Genomic DNA, 22,976 nt, shown 5'->3' on the forward strand with positions numbered 1-22,976 from the left:
CCTGCGACGGGCGCGGTACGTCAGGATCTGGCCTGCGGCGGCCGTTCTCCGTAAGATGGCGGACCGGCGGCGGCAGCGCGCTTCGCAGGACACCGAGGACGAAGAATCTGGTGCCTCCGGCTCAGACAGCGGCGGTTCCCCGGCGCGGGGCGGTGGGAGCTGCAGCGGTAGTGTTGGAGGCGGCGGCAGCGGCTCTCTGCCTTCCCAGCGCGGAGGGCGAGCTGGGGCCCTTCATCTGCGGCGGGTGGAGAGCGGGGGCGCTAAGAGCGCAGAGGAGTCGGAGTGTGTGAGTGCGCGCGGGCGGGGCGGACCGGACCGGGGGCGGGGTGTAGGTGGTGATGGGAGGCTGGGAGTTGACCGTAGATGCTGAGGCGTAGTGTGTTGGAGAAGAGGAGAGCGATCCCGGTGCGGTTTGCATCCGAAGCTCCAAGGGAAGAGAAGGGATTGAGGCTTTGTTGGGGGACAGGCGGAGCTGCTGCGGATGGAAAGCGGATATTTACTCAGAAATTGGGACTGGAGGTGAATAGACGGGACCTCCCTCAGATCCTGCCTGTTAAAGATATACCTTCTTTCGTCTGCCTTTTCAACCATCTTGTGTTCAGTCTTCGTTTCTCCACCCCCTGAAAATAGTAGAACTAACCCATGTCTTCTTTCCTTCAGGAGAGTGAAGATGGCATCGAGGGCGATGGTGAGTAGCATCATGATAGAGATCTTCAAACTCAGGTCACCTGTCTGCAGCAGTTGACATCTTCTCAGACTGTTAAGTGGAGAAGGAAATGGCAACCCACTCCAGTACTCTTGCCTGGAGAATCCCAGGGACGGAGGAGCCTGGTGGGCTGCCGTCTGTGGGGTCGCACGGAATCGGACACGACTGAAGCGACTTAGCAGCAGCAGCAGACTGTGAAGGGTTTTGGGGAGGGTGCCACAAAGGGGTTCTTTGTAGTTTAATGTTCAAGAGCTTAAGTTCTAGTTGTATGATCTTGGGAAAGTCAAAGTCACTCTTTGAACCTGTTTTCCGTCTGTATATGGGGACTATAATTTCATCTACCTCATAGGTTGATGTCAGAATTAAATGAGAGTTTTAGCTTGACCCACAACAAGCACTGGAAAATGTAATTATAAAATTTCTGTTGCATTTTTTTTTCTTTATATGTTTCTGTTTTCTTTCAGCTGTTCTTTCGGATTATGAAAGTGCAGAAGACTCAGAAGTGAGTGTGATAGATTCTTTTTCCTATGATGTAGGTTGGAAAATGTGTTTTAAAAATTGTACCCGCCTGTGGTTTGAAAGCATCTGACCTGTTTGTTACTCCGCTTGTGCATTTTTCATTTATGCTTCTAAAAAACTATTATACAAAGTGTTGTTCAGTTATAGAGAGGGAAACTTTGTATAAACCTCTTCAGGCCACATGTGTTACACTGTTTATAGCTGACCTTTCACCCTATCTAAAGAAAATAAGATGCTAAATAAGAGAATGAGAACATTCTTTGGCCCTTCACAGGATGTTTGACACTCCATTTTATGATGCCTAGGTGGTGAAACCAGCCAGTTGGGTATTTTTTGAGTATGTCTGAAGACCTCAGAAGGGTAGGATTCTGAGTGGTTTGTGTCAGAAACATTTCTCGGTTTACAGATGAGGTTTTCTGTCTTTAGCAGAAAGTTTCCCTAAGCCAAATGTTTGTGAACTTAGTTTGCTTTGATTGGGTAAACTACTAGAGATGTTATCAGAATGGCTACTTGTTTCCTGGAACTGTTGAATAGAGCTCTGATTTATACAGAAAGAATTGGATTGTGGATCAAAGGTTCATTCTGTAAATTTTGTAGAACTGTTGCTACATATTAGATTTACCATTAAGCCCTGGAGATGCAGAAGTGAACACTATAACAAAGTTCCTATCTTTCGGAATCTTACAGCCTACTAAGGAAGTCAGACAAACATTGAGGAAATCATAGGACTTGGTGACAACTGCTGGGGGATAGGGTTAAATAGGGTGTTAATGACTGGGTACTGATTCCATATTAGGCAGTCAGAGAAGAATAAATTGGAGTTAGCCAGGCAAATCATGTTCTAGGCAGAGGGAACAACAGCTGCAAAAGCTCAGAGATAGGAGAGATTGACTGTCTGGAAACTTGAAAGTAGTTTGGTGTGGCTGGAACATCGTTGGGACAGGATGGATACCAGAAATAAAGGCAAATTATAGAGTAGGGGTCAGATCATGCAGGGATTACTTCTTTTTCTTTATTAAATGCCTTCTTAGTGCCAGGAGCTGTGCTAGGCCCTGGAATAAAAGATGCATGGTTCTGACCTCATGGAATTTACATTCCAGATCAGAGAGGGAAAATATAGGCAGTTAAGTAATTACAATAACTGTTTGTTAAATGCCATGGTATGGGGAAGCATAGGGTGCTTTGGGAGCACATGGCAGGGGCAGCTAACTGAGTGTAGGGTGTTTGGAAGTATTTACAGGAGGGACTCTTCAAATAGTGACCTGAATGATGAGTAGGAGTTAGCTAGCTAGAATTTTCTTAGCAGAGGAAACTGTCCGAGAAGAATGTCCAGAAGTGGTGGGATTGGAGGATAGTGAGTTGGAGGACATGGAAGATTTAGTATAACTGGTGGTAAGGATGAATCTCAGTCCAAATCTTAAAGTACTTTATAAGCCTGGTTGAAAAAGTATTTGGATTTTATTCTAAGAAAGTAAAGTATAACAGGGTTTTAAACAAGAGTATGATATGGAGTATGGATTAGACTTAAATTTTAAAGCAGTGTTTGTCAGATCCAAGGAACGTCTACATGAAAGAAAATCCTATTGAAACAGACTGTTGCAGAGGGAGGGAAGACTCAGATGTTTATATGTTAACAAAATCCCAGGTTGATTCACAGTAATATTTTAGAATTATTATCTTTAACAATTGTTTTGTGTGCAGTGGGGAGAATTATCTGAAGGGAGCAAGATTAGAGGCAGAAAAACTAGTTAAGAAAGCTACTGTGGAAGACTAAGCAAGCAGAAAACGTGGTGTGGAGTGGAGTGGTGGCAGCGACAATAGAGGTGGGCGGCACTGGCAGTTATTTGGGCTGTGGGAATGACAGAATGTGGTGATTGGTGAGATGACTTATTTTCTGTGAAGTCAGTGGTAAAGTTATCCGCAAAGAATTAAAGGAAGATGAGAGGTTTTGGAGTGAGTAATGTTTGCAGTAGTCATTAAAGAAAGGAAACATCGGAAAGACTGCCAGGCAGTGTGGAGTATTCAGTGAGGTTTTGTGGCTGTGACTTTATAGCAGTTTACCATTATGTATATAATGAGTTTGGATGTTACTCTAACAGCAAAGAAAGAAAGGCTGTTGGAGGCTTAAGTGGAGGAGGATCTGAGGATGAGGCAAGACTGGAGACAGAGCTGTTAAGAGAATAGTCCAAGGAGCGTGATAGTGCCCTAAAGAAGGGACGATGGCAGTGGCACTGCAAGACATACATTTGAGAGATATTTAGGTATTATTATTAATTACAGAATTTCTTGATTGATTGAACGTGGAGCCTGAATTAAGGAGGAGTCAGAGAGAATTCTGCTGAAACTCGAAAGACCCCTGTTTTGGTTCCTATAAGCTTTAGATGCCCAGCAGTGTTTGACCACTCCTGATGATAGGAAGATGTTGATCCAGGTGAGGGCTGGGACCTGGCCAGATGCCTGTGATAGAGCCAGAAAGTTTACTGACAAGAACAGCGACAGCATGCTGAGGGAAGGGACTGGGATGAGGGAGCTTGGTGATCCGGGTTTCTCTAGCTTCATTCCAAAGCCCTAGAATAAGGCTGAGCGTTTTGACTCTTGCTCGTGAGTGTCCTCTGTTGTTTTTTCCCAAGACTTACCTCTGCCTCAAATGACCTGTCTGCAGTCTAACCTTCAGATTTTAATATCCATTCCCTTCAGCTCTGAGCAGAATGCAAGCTCCTGGAGGGCTGAGACTGTCTTTGTCACTGTTCTGTCCTGGGAACTTAGAAGAGTATCTGTAATAGGCCCTGAATAAACTTTTCTTGGATTAGTAAATGAAATAGAACTGCAAGGACTTTTCTTCTAAATACACTTTATTTTGGAATAATTCTGCATTTACAAAAAAAATCACAAAGAGAATACAGATGTTCCATAGGCTTTTCACCCAGTTCTTCTAATGTTAACATCTAGAATGACTTATTTAAATTAATTTTAGTCTTTTGACACACATTCCAGTGGTAACACCGCAGTTCTACTTTACCCTTTACATTTGAGCAATTATCATTTGGAGAAACCTTTTTTTATAGGTAAAGTATCATAAAACAATTTCGTTACGTGTAAGATACAGCTCCTGTTGTAAAAACTAGTAATTATAAGGAAAAAAAAAGTGGTGTTACCTTAAGAAAAAAAGATAAAAGATTGTGCTACTAATGTTGAAGTTCAATACATTTGTAATATCAAAAAAAGAAAAAGGAGTCCAAATAATGCCCAGGTTGGAGAATAGTGTTGGTCACTAAGAGAGGGACCACAGGAGGAAGAGATTCCAGGAAGGACAGTGTTGGGTTAAGTTTTGGATGTTTTGAGATTGAGGAACATGTGCAGCTTTGATGTGGCAATATCTGGTATGTATTTCCTAAAATTTAAGAGAGGAGTGTAGTTCTGTTGTGTCAAATAGGATACTCACCAGCCATACGTGGCTATTTGAGTTAATAAAAAAGTTCAGCTCCTCATGTGCATAGGTAAAAACATTTCCCTCATTCCAGCAAGTTTTGTTGGACAGCACTGATCTAGATTAAAGAGTTTGACTTGATATCTTGCTTTACGTAGTTATCTGTTACTTGATTGCATTTCTTCTTAGTTACTAACTGCGTATACCTAGATGCTATGCTTAGTTTTGCCTGTTTTCTTAAATTTTGATCTGTCTCTTAATCTGACAGGTTAGTTTTTCATCCTTTTTTTTAATAGTGTATCTGTTAAAAAGATTTTGATGGCCACTCACTCATTGTACAACTCACCATGCTATCTGTATCCATTGTATTTCTTGCAAATTGTCTTTCCATGGTAGCCATGGAAAATAGCAGTATGACCCAAAGCTTTTATCTTGCACAGAACTGGCTGATCACCTAATTTTCTTTCCCTTGTAAGTCACTTACTATTTTTGTCTGGATATTCCCAGTATATTTTCCTTTAAGGTCCAATAGTTGTATTAAAATTTTTCTTAGACTTGGTCATTCTGGATCAATATTCATAGGTATGAGAGGTGCTGTACAGTATGTCATGGAACTTCATCTAAATAACTCTTTTCCTGTCTTCAGTAAACGACCCTTTCTCTTTAATCCTTTGTAGTATCTCTATTTTCTTCTGATTACTGTGTTTATTCACTCTTGTTTGTGTTCCTTCTAGTTCTAGACTTTGTATTTTAAATGATTTTTTAAATTTCTAATATCTTCTTGAGTTCGTCTCTGGATTTTTAAAATTCTGATTGATGTTCTTTCATGCCTTATATAATATTTTTAATGTCTTTTTTTGCTCATTTTGAAATAGAAGTTGCAATTTTGGTATGACATGCATATGTCTTTCTGGCATGCTTTCATTGTAGGAGTGCTATTCTACTTATTTTGTTTTTCTTTTAGTAAGTTTCTGTGGGATTTGATCTCTATATTTTTCTTTTGTTGACTTTTATTTAGTCTTCCTGATCTTTTCAAAGGAAGTATGGCTCAAAATAGCTTTTTCTAACTTCATAGAACTCCCTTCTCAGATATTTTCCTGTAGTGTTAAAACACACACACATACATATGTATATATGGCTTTCTGAGATTTCCTGGTTTTGTTCCCTTCTCCAGTTTGCTTTGGACCTTCTTCTTTGCTTCATTCCTTTTGTCCCTCTTCTGCTGAACTGATTCTCTTCTCAACAATTTTATCTTCAGTGTGGTGCTCTATCCTCGAGGGAACCCCTGGCAGCCGGGTTGATTTTAAGATTTCAAAAGGCTTGAATTGCTCCAGCCCTTTTGGACCTTCTTACTGCAAGATCCTTAAACTCACATTGTATTAGAGACAGCAAAACCCCTTCTGGTTTCAATTGTTGTTTTCAGTTTTACTTTCTGTTGACTACCTGTTGACTAGTTCAAGGTTCTCCTGTTTTCAGGTCCATTTACTGCTCTCTGCTTTTTCCAGCCCTGATACCAATCTGATGCAGGTCTTGTGGCAGTTGTTGCTTTGCTCGTGTGCTTGTATTTTTGAGTGTGGGGGATACCTTGTAACCTAGTTTTGTTGTAAATATTGTCCAGAGGGTTTTGATTTTGCTGTCAGAAGCCCCCATTTGATGTGGAGATTTGAAGAGATCAAAAACTATGCTGCTGCCATTTTTTCCAGAATCCTCTGAGGAAACATTTTTAAAGAAATTAGACTGTGAAAGGGAGGCTAGAGAGATGGTAGCTGGAAAGAAGGCTCTAAGGTCAAGAGAGGGTTTGGTGTTATTTTTTGAGTTGGAGAATCAAGTATGCCTAAAAGTTGAAGAAATGATTAAAAGGGAAAGCAAGGGGAGAGGATAGGTAATAAGTGTGTGATGTCCTTGATTGAGTATACGAGAAAAAATAGGAACCAGATGAGAAAAACGTCTTCCACTGTCATTATAGAGAGGTGGGAAGGAAAGGTGTGTGGGAAGGAAGCTGGTGTTCCCTTGTTTTGTTTTCCTTGTGAAATATAATAGAAGGAAAAACATAAAAGAATGGTTGTTGATGAAGGGACAGTATAGGAATTTTGAGATAAAGGAAGTTTGAATAGTTGAGGCTGCAGGTGGCACTGATATGTAAAGTTGTATGATTTTTTTTTTAATCCCCCTAGTGATGATCAGTAATCTAGTTGTAAGCTTAGGAAAAGCAGACAGTTTGGTTGATCCAGTCCTGAGCGCGTAGGAATAGGGGATTGGAGGGAGCTACCGATAATGCTGAAATGATCGGGCCACAGACTCTAGAAAGAGAAGAAAGTGAATGTGGGAGAGGACTGATAGGCAGAGAAAGGGTGGGAATGTCAATGGAGCGGATGTCTTAAGAAATGAGAGAGGGAAGGATAAAGAAACAACTGGGGACGGACAGGAATAACAGGCAGGATTTGGGGGGGAAAACAGCTTTATTGAGATATAATTTATGTGCCATTCAACTTACCAGTTTAAAATGTCCAGTTCTGTAGTTTTTAGTACATACAAGTATGTGCAACCATTACCATAGTCAGTTTCAAAATATTTTCATTACTTCAAAAAGAAATTTTGTACCCTTTAACTGTCACTCACCCCCCCACAGCTCCTCCGTTCTCATTCCCTCCAGCCCTTAGCAACCACATACTTCCTTTCTGTGTCTACAGATTTCCTTATTCTGGCCTTCTTTATGAACAGAATCATGTATGATAACATATGACTGGCTTCTTTGACTTAGCATATTATTTCAGAAGTTTTCACCCAAGTTGTAGCACGTATTAGTACTTCATTCCTTGTTATGGCTGAATGATATTCCATTGTGGGATTTCCCTGGCTCAGACAGTAAAGAATCCACCTGGAGATTCTGGAGAATCCTATGGACAAAGAAACCTGGTGGGCTGCAGTCCATGGGGTCACAGAGTCAGACGTGACCGAGTGACTAAGCACACGATATTCCATTGTATGAGTATACTATATTTTATTTATCTATTCATCCACTGATGGATACTTGGGTTTCTATTTTTTTATGAATAATACTGCTAAAAATATCTATGTTCAGGTTTTTGTGTGGATGTGCGTTTGCATTTCTCTTGGGTATGTACCTAGGAATGGAGTTGCTAAGTCATATGGTAACTGTTCAGTTGTTTGAGGAATTGTCAGACTGTTTTCCAAAGCAGCTGCACCATTTTACATTCTCAGCAGCAATGTGTGGGGATTACAGTTTCTCCACATACTCAGTGGCACTTATTATTGTCTTGATTTTTTGATTCTGGTCATCCTAGTAAAATGTGTAAAATGGTATCTTGATATGTATTTACCTGATGTTGAGCATTTTGTCTTGTGCTTATTGGCCATTTGTGTATCTTCCTAGGAGAAGTGGCTATTCAGATACCGTGTCCATTTTTAAATTTTTTATGTATTTATTTTTGGCTGGGCTGGGTCCTCGTTGTAGCAGCAAGCAGAGGCTGCTCTTCAGTTGCAGTGGCACAGACTTCTCATTGTGGTGGTTTCTCACTGCAGAGCGTGGGCACTAGGGTGCACAGGCCTCAGTAGTTGTTGCTCATGGGCTCTAGAGCACAGGCTTGGTAGGGCTGAGTAGTTGTGGTGCATGGGCTTAGTTGCCCTGTGGCATGTGGACTTTTCCTGGACCAGGGATCAAACCTGTGTCCCCTACATTGACAGGTGGATTCTTAACCACTGGACCACCAGGGAAGTCCCACTTTGTTGTTGTTTTTTTTTAATCATTGAGTTGTAAGAGTTCTTTATATGTTCTAGATTTACTTCTTATCATCTACATGATTTGCAAATGTGTTTTCCCATTCTTTGGGTTGTCTTTATTCTTCCTTAATGGTGTTAAGTTTTCAGTTTTGATGAAGTCCAGTATATTTGTTTTTTCTTTAGTTGCCTGTGTCTGTTGGTATCATGCCTGCCAAAGAAGTTTTTGCTGAATCCGTGCCAAATCCAAAGGCTTGTTTTCTTTTAAGACTTTTATAGCTTTAGCTCTTAGTTTTAGGTTTTTGATCCATTTTGAGTTAATCTTTGTATGAGGAGTGAGGTAAGAATGTAACTTCATTCTTTTTTATGTGGCAGTGCTGATGAAAACCTGGGGTATTTAAATTTAAGATGTTTAAAAGTAGATCAGATTTACTTAAAATGTATAGCAGTTCCAGGTAAGACTGGTCTGAAATGTATACATGAAAGTGGATGACTGAAGTGGAGGTGAAAGTGTGAGCTTATTTCCATAATCTTCAGATCAGTGACGGGGTAGACCCAGGCAAAGACAGAGGTGGAGGTTTTCCCATTGAATTTATAGAGTGTCCCTGTGAAACCTTTCATAAGTTGAAATGACTTAAAGCAAAGAAGCAATTACCTTAGGACGCTTCTTGCCAAGTGATAGACAAAATAAATTGAGGTAAAGCACCGATGCTCACAGACACAGTTCAAAGCTGTGGCAACTTGATGCTAAGAGGCTGAGTGTAGTTCCCAGGGCAGGAGCTTGGTGGTTCCACTCCTTCGAACTTAGGGTATAGAGCTGCTTGTATGACAACTCACTGCAAAGCCAACACTGAGTGCAGTTTTCACTTTTGCCTTTTTTTTTTTTTTTTAATCTTTTTCAAATTTCTTTCAGTTTGTGAAAACAAATAATACTATAGGTCTTTTATCAAAGAAAAAAAGCAAAATGGTGTAATCCGAACTTTCGAGTAGTAAGATGTAGCTAGATGATAGAAGCCTCAGAAAAGTAGGAATTTAAAATGAAGTGGAGTTGGGATTAGCCAATGGAAACTGGTATATATAGAATGGGTAAGCAACAAAGTCCTACTGTACAGCATAGGGAACTATATTTAATATCCTGTGATAAACTATAATGGGAAAGAATATTAAAAAGAATGTATAGGGACTTCTCTGATCCAGTAGTTAAGACTTTGTGCCTGTAATGCAGGGGGTGCAGTTTCGATCCCTGTTTGGGGAACTAAGATCCCACATGCCATGTGGTGAGGCCAAAAAAAAAGTGTGTGTGTGTATATACACACACACATACATACAAACACACACACCCTATATACATATGCTGCTACTGCTGCTGCTAAGTCGCTTCAGTCGTGTCCGACTCTGTGTGACCCCATAGACAGCAGCCCACCAACTCCCCTGTCCCTGGGATTCTCCAGGCAAGAACACTGGAGTGGGTTGCCATTTCCTTCTCCAATGCATGAAAGTGAAAAGTGAAAGTGAAGTCTCTCAGTCGTGTCCGACTCTTAGTGACCCCATGGACTGCAGCCTACCAGGCTCCTCCGTCCATGGGATTTTCCAGGCAAGAGTACTGGAGTGGGGTGCCATTGCCTTCTCCGATATACACACACACACACACACACACACACATACAGACACACACACATATATATATACATATAGTTATATTCCCTGTATACGCCATATATATATATATATATATATAACACTTTGCTGTACGGCAATAATTAAAATTATTATAGTTCAACTATACTTCAGTAAAAGATAAAAGGCGACAGAGATCTGGAAGAGACATTGAGAATGAGAAAGATAGACTCCCCTTTTACTCTGAAATATGTGGGAAATAGAAAAATGAGCTAAAACATCTGCATGAAAATTCTGCCAGGGAAGCAGTTGCTTAAGTGGAGGGCTAGGCTTTAGAGTTGGGAGGGTGTTCACTAAATGGGAAAGTCAGCAGTAGGGAAAATGGTTTTGATATCATCCTGTAGGCAAAGATGGTAAAGAATCTGCCTGGAGTTCAGTCCCTCTATTGGGAAGATCCCCTGGAGAAGGGCATGGCAGTCCATTGGGTCACCAAGAGTTGGAAATGACTAAGTCATTAACACTTCCAATTCTGTAGCCAAAGAAGCTTGACCCTAGGGTAACACCTTGGCTTCAGTTACACCAGATTTTGACGCTAATTTGGAGTCTTCTCAGCACTATGCTATTTGTATCTTCTGTCCTGCCCTGGAAACAAAATTAGTTTCTCCTTTGGAATTTGCTTCATTTGACCTTCCACCACAGACTAAGAAGGGATAGAGCATGAAACAAAGTTCTCATTAATCATGCTGATACTATTTTAAGATGTTTGAATTCAGTCAGTGTGTGTGGGGGCAGGTTTGGGGTTGAAGGGGAGAGAAGTAGTGATTTAAGGTCACATACACACCAAGCACGATTCTTGCAGATTCTTGCAACACAACCTGCAAGGAATCTAGGACCAAGGAAGGAACTGAATGATTACCACCCACCCATTCCCAACTCAAGAGGAGAGAAAATTTCTTGTGATTGAGGGAAAATGGGAAGAATCTAGGGTACTTGGTTGGTAAAAAGCTGTAAATAAAGGCTTGGTTCTCATAGTGTGGATGTGGTCTATGAGCTTCATAACAGTATCATCTTTTTGGGAATCCTAACTCAAAACAGAGGCCGAAATACTTACGGTGGACAGGGAATAAAGGGGAAGGGTAATTAATTGGCTTATCTGGGCCAGTCTGGCAGTCTAGGTCCTATTTGAAAAAAGGTCAGAAACTGAGAGCTTGAGAGCTTCTTGTTTCATCAGGAATCTCAGTGAGTATCTTTGATCATATTCCTAGGCCATCCTGGGCCTGGAGTTAGTCACAGATCGAGTGTCAAATCCAACAGAAGAATAAGAGAACAGTGTACATGTCTGCAGGGGGGCAGAGGTGTTTTGGCACCGACTTGTTAGCCCAGCATGGGGACTAGACCACCTTCCTTTGAACCCATTTCTTTGTGTCCTTCTAGGTCTCTAGGCCTACCTCCTTAGCCTTTAGCTCTGCTTCCCTAGGTCCAAATCTTGGAAGGACCAGGATATGAGAGAGTAACTTGTAGTCTGAAGCCAGCTCCCTTAGCATGAATTTTAGCTGCTTTTTTTCCCTACCTGAAACAAGCCACACCTCTCTTGCCTAACCCTTTCTAGTTGCCCCTATTTATTTATTTTTTGTTGTTTTTGTTTTTGTTTTTTTTAGTTGCCCCTATTTAAAGGATGGCCTCAGGACCCTTCTTTGAATGGATAGATTTTCTACGTCATAAGCAGGATTATTCAGTTTTTTAAAAAATTGAAGTGTAATTGATTGGGTTATTCAATCTTGCTGTGCCAAGGAAAGGGAAGGGAGCACTTGGGTGTTAATTTTTTTTTTTTTTTTTTCATTTCTAAGATGCAGTGGTTATGCAAGTTCTAAAGTTTTACAAGTCAAAATTTTATAATTATATCATTCTAGACAGAGTTATTGGCTAAAGAGCTCTCATGTTACAGAAAATTTAGTGTTCATATCGTAGACATAAAAAAATGTAAGCCACTATTCCCCAACTTGAGAGTAATAGTGCCGTGGGAAAGTACGGAGTTATGATAAGGTATTGCACGTTCACTAACTCTGTTCTCATTATCTATAGACCAAATCAACATCTATCTTTATGTACTACTATTTTTTAATATATATAAATTAATAAAAATATATTAATGTATTTTAAAGTATTATTGAACATATAGCAGTTGTTTGTCATTATGTGTTTTCTCAGTTCATGGGTACTATACTGTGCTATATCTCATGGGATTCCATGAAAATTTTAGGTCCTAAAAGGGGATTCACGTAATCTAAAAGGTTGGGAATCTCTGCTGTAAGACATTTTGAGATGAGAGAATTAACAGCTTGAGTAGTTATTAGGCACTGCATGTTTAAGAGACAATGTATTGAGAGAAATTATCAAAAAGAAAGCTTCTTCTGTATGGTTTAGACACCTAAAAGCCTCTGATCCATAGGCCCTGGGCTTCTTCCCCAGAGGCTGCAGCTATTTGTTTTGTTGGGTTTTTTTCCTTTCAGTTTTATTGAGGTAAAATTGTGCTATATAAGTTTAAGGTGTAACAACAGCATAATTGTTTGACTTACATGGTGAACTGATTATTACAGTAAGCTTAGTGAAAGAGGCTGCTGCTCCTGACAGTTCCATGCATATCTTACTGGAAAACTTAACAGAGATCTATATAAGCTTGTTTATGTGTGCATATATATATTGTTTAGTCGCTAAGTTGTTTCCAGCTCTTTTGTGACCCCATGGACCGTAGCCCACCTCCATCCATGGGATTTCCCAGGCAAGAATACTGGAGTGGGTTGCCATTTCCTTCTCTAGGGAATCTTCCTGTCCCAGGGATTAAACCCGCGTTTCTTGTGTTGGCAGATTCTTTATCACCGAGCCACCTGGGAAGCCGTGTATGTGTACACACACATATATGTATGCATGTGTGTTTTGTCTGAGCCGTGGAGCTTGTGGATGAATCTTCATTCTTCTCCCAGGAGTTGAACCTGGGCCCTTGGCATTGAAGGTGTAGAGTCCTAACCACTGGACTGCTGGGGAATTCCCTGTATAGGTTTTTTTTAATGTGGCTTTAATTTTTTTTTTTAACAATGCTTCTATTCAGTAGAAATTTTAGTAAAAACATTGAAGTGTTTGCTTTTAATCCTTGCATTATAGTAAAATTTGTTAGAAAATGTTTTCCTAAAGAATGAAAAATTTTAGAATGCACTATTTAGATCTTATCTCCATAGCTAACAGGGAAACTTAAAAGGGAAATTATTTATTTATTTGCACCAGGTCTTAGTTGCGGCATGTGGGATCTTTAGTTGGGCATGCAAACTCTTTAGTTGCCAATATGTGGGATCTAGTTCCCTGACCCAAGGGTTGAACCTGGGATCCCTGCATTGGGAGCACGGAGTCTTATCCATGGGACCACCAAGGAAGTACCAGGAAACTTTTTTCAGGGTGATGACGGGGAGTACAGTGAAGAGGAAAACTCCAAAGTGGAGCTGAAATCAGAAGCCAATGATGCTGCTAATTCTTCAGCAAAAGATGAGAAGGGAGAAGAAAAGCCTGACACCAAAGGCACTGTGACTGGAGAGAGGCAAAGTGGGGATGGACAGGTTAGTACCCACCAAAGGCCTCCATTTCCATTCGAATTCTGGAACAGGGGCTTTTAAGCTTGGAGTGAGTAAAGAGCTCTTTATCTGTCCGACAGGAAAGCACAGAGCCTGTGGAGAACAAAGTTGGTAAAAAGGGCCCTAAGCATTTGGATGATGATGAAGATCGGAAGAACCCAGCATACATACCCCGGAAAGGGCTCTTTTTTGAGCATGATCTTCGAGGGCAGACTCAGGAGGAAGAAGTCAGGTAACAGCCCCTTGCTACTGCTCTGTAGTATGTTAGTATTATATGTATTCCATGCTTACTATATGCCAGGCACATTACTAAGTGCTTTACCTGTATTATCTTATTTACTGTTCACAACATTTTAAGGTAAGTATTATGATTATCCCCTTTGTACAAATGAGGAAAGTAAGACTTAGAATATTTAGTAACTCTTGGTGTAGGAGCTGGGATCCAGACCTATATGTCCAGTACCTTCATTAATCTGAGGCGCAAGGCCTCTAAATACTTGCATAGGTGACCTTATAGGAGAGAGATGTTTCCAGAGTGCTGGGTAGTTTGAAGTAAAGGCTTTCCTTATTTTTATACCTGTTACATTCACACCCAGCAGGCCCTGAGGTGCTGTGATTCACCCTTGCTTTTTGGAAGGCCTGTTTTGTATAACCTGTCTGGGAAGATGGAGAGATTACCTGAGTTCCTAATGGTTCTCTACCAACCCTGTTTATTTCATGAACATCTTTACATGGCAGAGTCTGCCAACTTAAGACACTTTTCTCTGGTTCCAACCAGACCCAAGGGACGTCAGCGAAAGCTGTGGAAGGATGAGGGTCGCTGGGAGCATGACAAGTTTCGGGAAGATGAACAGGCTCCAAAGTCCCGACAGGAGCTCATTGCTCTTTATGGATATGACATCCGCTCAGCTCACAATCCTGATGATATCAAACCCCGAAGAATCCGGAAACCTAGGTGAGGACATTTTGGAGCCTATATTATTGATATTTGCAAGAAAAAAAAAACAACTCTGCTTTTTTAAAATGCCATTCCGGCCCGAAATTGAATGGGTAAGGAATATGGGAAGTCTGCCTGACCCACAGTTTATATCTCTAGTGGCCCCTTTTATTATTTCTCTGTTCCCTTTGTTCAGGTTTGGGAGTCCTCCACAAAGAGATCCAAGCTGGATTGGTGAGCGGCCAAATAAGTCCCATCGCCACCAGGGTCCTGGGGGCACCCTACCACCCAGGACATTTATCAACAGGAATGCTGCGGGTACTGGCCGCATGTCGGCTCCCAGGAATTACTCTCGATCTGGAGGCTTCAAGGAAGGTCGTACTGGTTTTAGGCCTGCGGAAGCTGGTGGGCAGCATGCTGGCCGGTCTGGTGAGACTGTTAAACATGAGACTAGTTACCGGTCTCGGCATTTGGAGCAGACTCCTGTAAGGGATCCATCTCCAGAAGCAGATGCTCAAGTGCTTGGCAGTCCTGAGAAGGAAGAGGTAGCCCCCGAGATACCAAATCCTGCTCCTGATACTGCACCACCAGTTCCTGACAGGCCTATTGAAAAGAAATCCTATTCCCGGGCAAGAAGAACCAGAATCAAAGCTGGAGATGCAGGCAAGGTTGCAGAGGAGGTGCCCCCTCCACCTGAAGGGCTGACCCCAGCACCTCCAGTCCCAGAAGCTACACCTCCTACGCCTGCTAAGACTGGAAACTGGGAGGCTCCGGTGGATTCTACTACAGGGGGTCTTGAACAAGATGTGGCACAACTAAATATAACAGAACAGAACTGGAGTCCAGGGCAGCCTGCCTTCCTGCAATCACGGGAGCTTCGGGGTAGGTACCTAGGGTTAATGACTAGCTTTTATCCCTTTGCATCGTTGGACTTAGGGGCATGGAACTAATGTCTCTCAGAGATGTGGTATCTGACAATATCTTCATTTTCATTAATTGCAAGACACAGATGGATCCATAGGCATATTCATCCAAAGAGCTCAGAGCAGCTTTATCTGTTACATAAGACTAGCCCATTACTTTGCTTACTGTTTACTATTAACTGATCAGTCACCACCATTGAGCTTCTGAGTGCAGAATCCTTTACCACTCTCTGTAGAAAAAGTGGAAGAAGGCAGTGTTCTTTATTATTTTAGCTAATGGTTAAATGTTTCAAGGCAGAAACTGCATTTGAATTTGGATGAGCATCTCCTAATCTCTTTGAAAGGAAAGCCTCTAATTTCCTTAGTCTTCTAGAGCTAGGCTGCCCAGTAGAACTTTCTGTAATGATGGTGCTTTTGAATACTTGTAATGTGGCCAGAGTGACTGAAAAACTGAACTTTTCATTTTTAATTAATTGAAATTTAAGTAACCATATATGGCTAGTGGATATCATGTTGGGACAGCATAGTGCTCATGACTAGGAACTACCTACCACCCCTTTGACCCATCCTTTTTTTTTTCTTCCTCCAATCAGATAGATCAGAGGATCTTTTCCATTGTTTCTGAAATCTAATTCAAACTTAGATTGGAAAACCTCACTTGGACTGGCAGTTTTAGCATCCTTCTCTGGTGTGTGTAATTTTGGAATATCAAAAACTAGGGTAGCCTAAACTGGACCTGGAGTTGATCGGATAGAGAAGTAGACTCTGTCCTGCCAGTGCCTTATTACTATTGAAAGATAGTCTCTAGAACATCCTTTTTGGTCCTGAGTCATCTTCAACCAGAGGGGAATCTCTTCCCATACTTTTAGCCTAGACCTCTGTGGCCAGAAATAATCAGAGGTAGATTTAGAACATCCTTCTCTGCCTAGTTGTTGCTCAGAAACATTAGGATTGAGATTTTCCAATATGTTTGATAATATGCTAATTATAACCTCCTAGGGATTCTGTATGGTAAATATTTGATGGGAAAATTTTGAACTTGCATTTTCTGAGTTGCATTACTGAAGCAATTTTTTTTTCATGTTCAAAGGCTTTACTGCTATATTAAGGTAGCAGGCAGTGAGGGCAAATTTCCAAATGCTGGTGTTGACAGGAAGCAGAGATAGTTTAACAGGAATTTTGTTAGTTTAAAAGATGAGAGCCATTCCCCATGTTGGATTCTTTACCCTGTCATTTTCTTGATGTATCTTTAGTTCTCTTCACATCTAGCTGCTCTGCAGCAGTGACTTTTTTGGTATATTACAGGTATGCCCAACCACATACACATGGGAGCAGGACCTCCACCTCAGTTCAACCGAATGGAAGAAATGGTACAGAGGCGGAAAGGGGTGCATGTAGAGGGTTGCATGTCACAGTTGGGTCACTGTTTAAGCCAAGTCAGTTTTCCCACGTTTCCCTTTTAGGGTCTCTGGAAATGTACGGTTTAGGTTTGGGTTTAGAGCTTAATGTTTTTCATCAGTTTTTCAATTCATTTTGTAAATTTTTTTTTTGGTATGTACGTACTGCTGTATTTATTTGGTTGCTCTGGGTCTTCGTTGGTCCAATGGGTTTTCTCCAGTTGTGGGGAGTGGGGGCTACTGTCTCCTTGCAGTGCACAGTCTTCTCATTGTGGTCGCTTCTCTTGTTTCGGAGCACAGGCTCTAGGCACATGGGCTGCAGTAATTGTAGGACATGGGCTCAGCAGTTGTGACTTCCTGGCTCTAGGACACACAGGCTTCAGTAAATGTAGTTCCTGGGCTCTGGAGCGCAAGGACTTCCATGGTGGCACATGGGCTTAGTTAGTTGCTCTGAGGCATGTGAAATCTTCCCAGACCTGGGATCAAACCCATGTCCCCTGCATTAGCAAGCGGATTCTTATCAACTGTGCCACCAGAGAAGTCCTGCAAATACTTCTTTAATACTACCATGTACCCAGTAAATGTTTTGCAGTTCTACAGGACGTTAGGACTTAATAGGAGAGTCAGCCTTTTGGAAGTCTTCTTGCTCTGACCTCTTTCTTTCTTTCAGGGTGTCCAGGGTGGGCGAGCCAAACGCTATTCATCACAACGGCAAAGACCTGTGCCGGAGCCCCCTGCCCCTCCTGTGCATATCAGCATCATGGAAGGACATTACTATGATCCACGTGAGTTTATTTTTATAGCTGGGATATATTTCTTGGTAGGATGAAGTGAACTAAAAGACCAGCCTTCTGAACTTCCCTTGTGACCTCTCATGGTGGTTAACGAACATTCTCTGGTTGCTGTTTTCTTCGTATGGAAAATTGAGAACATCTTTTCAGCGGCTTGGGGGACAAGGAAACTTGTCCATTTGATGGAAAGAGTGAGGATTTATGAGAGTCCCAATGTGATATCTTACAGTGCAGTTCCAGGGACCAATCTATACCCATGGTGACAGCCCTGCCCCACTGCCTCCTCAGGGCATGATTGTACAGCCAGAAATGCACCTTCCCCACCCAGGTAAGCTTTGCACCTCTGTATGCTTCTAGTACATAAGGATGTGTGTTGGGGGCATCACAAACCCCAACTTTCTCAGCTCTATGCTGCTTGCTTATGAGGCTGGCCACTTTGGCTACATGGGCAACAAACTCCTCTTGGGTCCATCCTGAGGACTTGAAATCTGAGCCTGTTTGTGCTGAGCAGTCCAGCCAGGCCATCCCATGGAAGAGGTGTTACCTTTTAATTATTGTTTCTTCTCCTTGTCCAGGTTTACATCCCCACCAGACACCGGCACCTCTGCCCAATCCAGGCCTCTATCCCCCACCAGTATCCATGTCTCCAGGGCAACCACCACCTCAGCAGTTGCTTGCTCCTACTTACTTTTCTGCTCCAGGCGTCATGAACTTTGGCAATCCCAGTTACCCTTATGCTCCAGGGGCATTGCCTCCCCCACCACCTCCTCATCTGTATCCTAACACACAGGTGAGATGGCTGATGAGATTTTTTTAAGTATACATCCTTTAAATCAGACAAGAATATAGGATGAGGAGAATACTCAAGGAATTCTAGAGAGCATTTCAGTGCCACTGATTTGCATGTGATGGTAGGAGCTGGAAATGCTACTTAGGTGATGCCTATCATATTTGCATTCTCTTCCATTTTTTTAGTGGTGTTTCATTCAAGTGTTTTAGTATGTCTTAGGTGGGCATGTCTGCAATTTATTTAACTAAATAATAAAGCCATATTCTACCTACCAGCCCTACCCTTCCCTGTAGTGTTTAACTCCCAACAGGTTAACACCATCTGGTATCTGGAGTCTTACCACTGAGCTCAGTGTCTTCCATTTGTCAGCTGATGGTAGGAATTAGAGAAAGCTGGGCAGTACTTTGAAGAAGTAGGAACTATATTAGGACATACTAAGGCAGAAAAGAATAATTATTTTAAAGGGGGGCAGCTTAGAAATTCCCCTATACTCTTACAGATTTTCCTTATAAATTATAAAAAAATTCCCCTATATTCTTATTTTTGTGCCTGAATAATATTTACTGTTTAGCATAGTTTGGATGAATTAATTCCTTTTTCTTTTCCTTGCTTATTGGGCTCCCAGGCCCCATCGCAGGTATATGGAGGAGTGACCTACTATAACCCCGCCCAGCAGCAGGTGCAGCCAAAGCCCTCCCCACCCCGGAGGACTCCCCAGCCAGTCACCATCAAGCCCCCACCGCCTGAGGTATGAGAGCTTCTAGGAAAGGAGCTCTGAATAAAGGATGTTGGGGCACATCTGACATCAGTGGGCTTTCCTTTTCTTCAGATTTCTTTCCTTTTCTTGTTGTGTTTCTATGGAAAATGGTCTTTTTTCTTTTTCCTTTTTTTAAAAATAATGACCTGATAACAAATTCTAACTTTATGATTTCAGGTTGTAAGCAGGGGTTCCAGCTAATAGGAATTTCTGAATATTTTAAATCTAACATCAAATAAAAGTAAGTGTAAAACTTATTGTGATTCAGAATGTTCTTAAAACTAATTTTCATGCTTACTAGCTCAACAATCACCTAATTAATGCTCTTAAGTTGTAATCATGGGATATCTCAGGGGGAGGCTTAGAGGAGTCCCAAAATTTGCCGATTTCTTCATTTTATGAATGCATTGAGTAGGGTTGAGTGGAAACCATTGTCAGTGTGGCAGCATTTTATTTGGGAAGATGGAAGGAAAAACTGCAAGAGGGCATTCTTTATTAAAGGAAAGGGGAAATCTGAATTTGAGGGGTTATAGCAGAGCCAATTCTAAAGGTTGTGGAGGAGGGACTTCCCTGGTAGTCCAGGGGTTAAGACTTTGAGCTGCCAGTGCAGAGGGTATGGGTCCGGTCCCTGGTTGGGAAACTAAGATCCCATATGCCATGTAGCACAGCCAAAAGATTTTAAAAAATAATAATAATAAATAAGTTTTTAAAACCACTCTTTAAAAAACAAAGGCTGTGGAGGACAAAAACCAGGAGGTTTTGTTGTGTTGTTTTAGGGATATTTCTTTAGTGTACATTCTTTAGAAATGTGGCTTTTTGAAAGTAGCTTGTAAATGCCTAAAAGGTCCAGTAACATTTTGGTGGTTCTTCCCTTTTTCTCACTCCTGTCAGGACAGCAGAAGTGAAAACCTAGGAGAGGAGAGAAAACAACTGGCTGTCTGAGCCAGGAGAGCGTTGAAGACCCAAGGTGGCGCCTACCAGCGAGCAGCTGAATGAAGGGGACTCCTGCCTTCCTCTGAGGGTAGGCTCTGTTGGATAAACGAAAAACAAGTGGACTTCCTCCCGTTTTCAGTTTGTGTTGTGTCAACTGTGCTCAGAGGAGCAGAGATCCAGACAGCCCAGGCTTCGGAGTCTAGGAGCCCACGTCTTTTGCTCTTCACTTTCTCCTGGGAAATTCGTGTCTTCTCCTCCCAGGGAAGCTTGGAAGCTCCTTCCTGTTTCGTTTTGTTTTCTAAGATGTTCATTTTTAAAGCCTGGCTTGTTATTCTTAAATTAATATTCTTTTAGTCCATCACCCTATCCCTTCTCCTGCCCCTCTTTTTCACTCTCTCTGCCTTTATATTAAACAAGTTCATTCTTTGGTTTGCTAGCTCCTCTGGGTTCCCTTTTGGCTTTTCCCTACATCCCAGATAATTGAGAACTTACCAGCCAGTCTGCCCCCACCAAGTCTAAAAAGAGCTGACCTTTCATTTTTTTCTTGGCATTTTTTATTGTGTACTTGGAGTTTGTTAAGTCTTCTAATACTGTGGAAGCATTGCTGTCTGCACAGAATGTCCCATTGTGGAGAAAATCTCACTGTGGTAGGAGCCCTTTTTCTTGACTTGGGTTTTTAGAATTTTGAGCCTCCATCAGTCTCTGTACTCTGATAATCTTTAGTTCTCTACTGAAGGCAGAATGTCAACAGTGGGGAGAGATAGCAAACCAGAAGCTTTAGTGAGAAAGGGAGGGTAGAGTGAGAGCCTTTGCACCTTAGGGGTGTGTATTCACACAGTCCTCAGGGCTCAGTCTTTGAGGTGAATGGAGTTAGAGGGCTCTGCTCTTTTTTCCATCCTTTCTACCACACCCTTTTCCAGTTGCTATGGACCAATGCATCTCTAGAGGTAAAAATTACCTAGCCAGCAATCATCCCTGTCCATTGCAATTGCCCTTCTCCTCGTCTTTCCTGCTATAAGTGTTTTAGGTATTACTACCTTATTTTCCCAAGGACAGTTTTACTCCTGTCCTTGCAAACAGGATACCACACCTGGGCCTAAAAGCAGTCACTTTTCAGGGCAAGGGCTTCTCCCTCCTTTCCTCCCTATCTACGGCACTGAACCACTCCCCAGCTGCCTCTGCAGAAGAGATTCCTGTTACTACGGCACTTGCGTCTGCCAGGGGTCACTTGGCCACTGTCCCTGTCCTACAGAACCTGAGGGAGAAGGTGGCAGCTATGTCTCTCCCCAAGTAATGTCACTAATTCTGTCCCTTCTCTTCAGCAGTTGGCTTAACCACTTTGAGTCACAGGTGTGGGGTAGGAGGGGAGAGAGGCACTCAAGCTGGAACCCCCAAGGAGGAAATAACTAAGAGATTCTTCCAAGGGTAGCGCATGGTTGTGCCTTTTGTAGGCTGTTCCCTTTGCCTTAAACCCGAAGATGTCTCCTCAAGCCAGTGGGCCGCATGCCCAAATTCCCAGACCTTAAGACACTGTGACAGTTGTCTCTGTTGATCCACTGTGTTCTGTTGCAAGAATTTCTCCATGTGTATTGCTGTTGTTTGTAACTGTTTTAAAGAGCGCACATATGTGATTGGCATTGTGACTTGAAGATAATAAAATTTAGACATGTAAACTTGGCTCCTTTGCCAGTGTTTTGCATGAGTCTTGATTTGGGAGGGAGGGAAGAGGACTCCCTGACTGCGTAGAGTCACAGTCACAACTCTGGCCAGCTCACACTTGAGAAATGGAAGCCCAAAGAGGTGAGAAGCCCCTGTGGGGCCACAAGTGACTCCCCATTGGTTAACTTTCTCAACCACATTGCCGTGTAGACACCAGGAATATGCAGTCCCTTAGACTGGAAGTGCAGGGGCCAGAAAAACGAATAGATGCTGTGTACCCACGTGACATCTGGTATCCCTCATGCCTGCCTTTGTGTTTGGCAAGCAAGTTTCCCAGGGCGGTGCCCCACATGTCAATATAACTACCAGGTCCTGGATAAAGGGGGAGGTGTGGAGAAGTAGCTGTCCTCTTGAAAAGGAAATTTGCACTGGCATGAAACCTCAAGGACCACAGTCTAAGAGGCTCGTATCAGTCTTAGCGCAATTGAAGAGGGGACACTCCAGTGTTCTTGCCTGAGAAACGTCATGGACAGAGGAGTCTGGTGGGCTACAGTCCATGGCATTGCAGTCGGACACAACTTGGAACAACGCACAATCCGGCAGACTGTGATTTGGGGAAATAGTTCTTGATGGAAATGTGGCATAAAATGAGAAGTGACCTAGCAATATGGAATAGAGTTTTGTAAGAAATTAAAATTTATGTATAGAATAATAGTTGCATATATTCAAAGTCTGGCTAAAGGGAAAAAAAGAGAGATCAAAAGACCAGCTCTGGTTTATGCTGCCAGTTAGCTAGGCCACTGGGTAGCTAGCTTTGAGTTTACCTATTTCCTCCTCCAGATCCCGGGTGGTGTGGAAGTTTACTACAAAGGCTGTCCCTGGTGTGGGGCAGCAATTGAATTCAGTGTGGAGCTGGCAGCAGCTGTCCTTGAGTCCCACAAATCTTTGTGGTACATCTTCAAATGACAGTTGGGACTCCCTCGTATGTCCCTTGCTGCTGCTGCCACACAGCCAGAGAACCATTGACTCTTCTGACCCTCACCCCAGATTTCTCTTTGAATCATGTCAGTTAACTTCCCTTCTCCTCCCCTGCAGAGTGATGGGTAACTATGGGCCTGATCTCGTGGGGTCATACAAAGAATGCCAGCCAGCCTTGGGGGTG

The 22,976-nt window shown here is 42.3% G+C and overlaps 1 protein-coding gene across 1 annotated transcript; it reads left to right on the forward strand.

Moving 5' to 3' along the window:
• CASC3 (CASC3, exon junction complex subunit) lies at window positions 1-21,833 on the forward strand. The gene is made up of 14 exons (XM_027516622.1): window positions 1-286; window positions 661-688; window positions 1,171-1,208; window positions 13,454-13,612; window positions 13,708-13,859; window positions 14,406-14,582; window positions 14,761-15,446; window positions 16,793-16,857; window positions 17,555-17,669; window positions 17,905-18,003; window positions 18,251-18,465; window positions 19,091-19,213; window positions 19,400-19,463; window positions 20,114-21,833. The coding sequence occupies exons 1-13, from the start codon at window positions 56-58 to the stop codon at window positions 19,421-19,423; spliced, it is 2,112 nt and encodes a 703-aa protein (XP_027372423.1). The 5' UTR covers window positions 1-55; the 3' UTR covers window positions 19,424-19,463; window positions 20,114-21,833.
• The last annotated feature ends 1,143 nt before the right edge of the window (window positions 21,834-22,976 follow it).

Source organism: Bos indicus x Bos taurus, chromosome 19 (assembly GCF_003369695.1).
Source record: "Bos indicus x Bos taurus breed Angus x Brahman F1 hybrid chromosome 19, Bos_hybrid_MaternalHap_v2.0, whole genome shotgun sequence".
Taxonomy (NCBI): domain Eukaryota; kingdom Metazoa; phylum Chordata; class Mammalia; order Artiodactyla; family Bovidae; genus Bos; species Bos indicus x Bos taurus.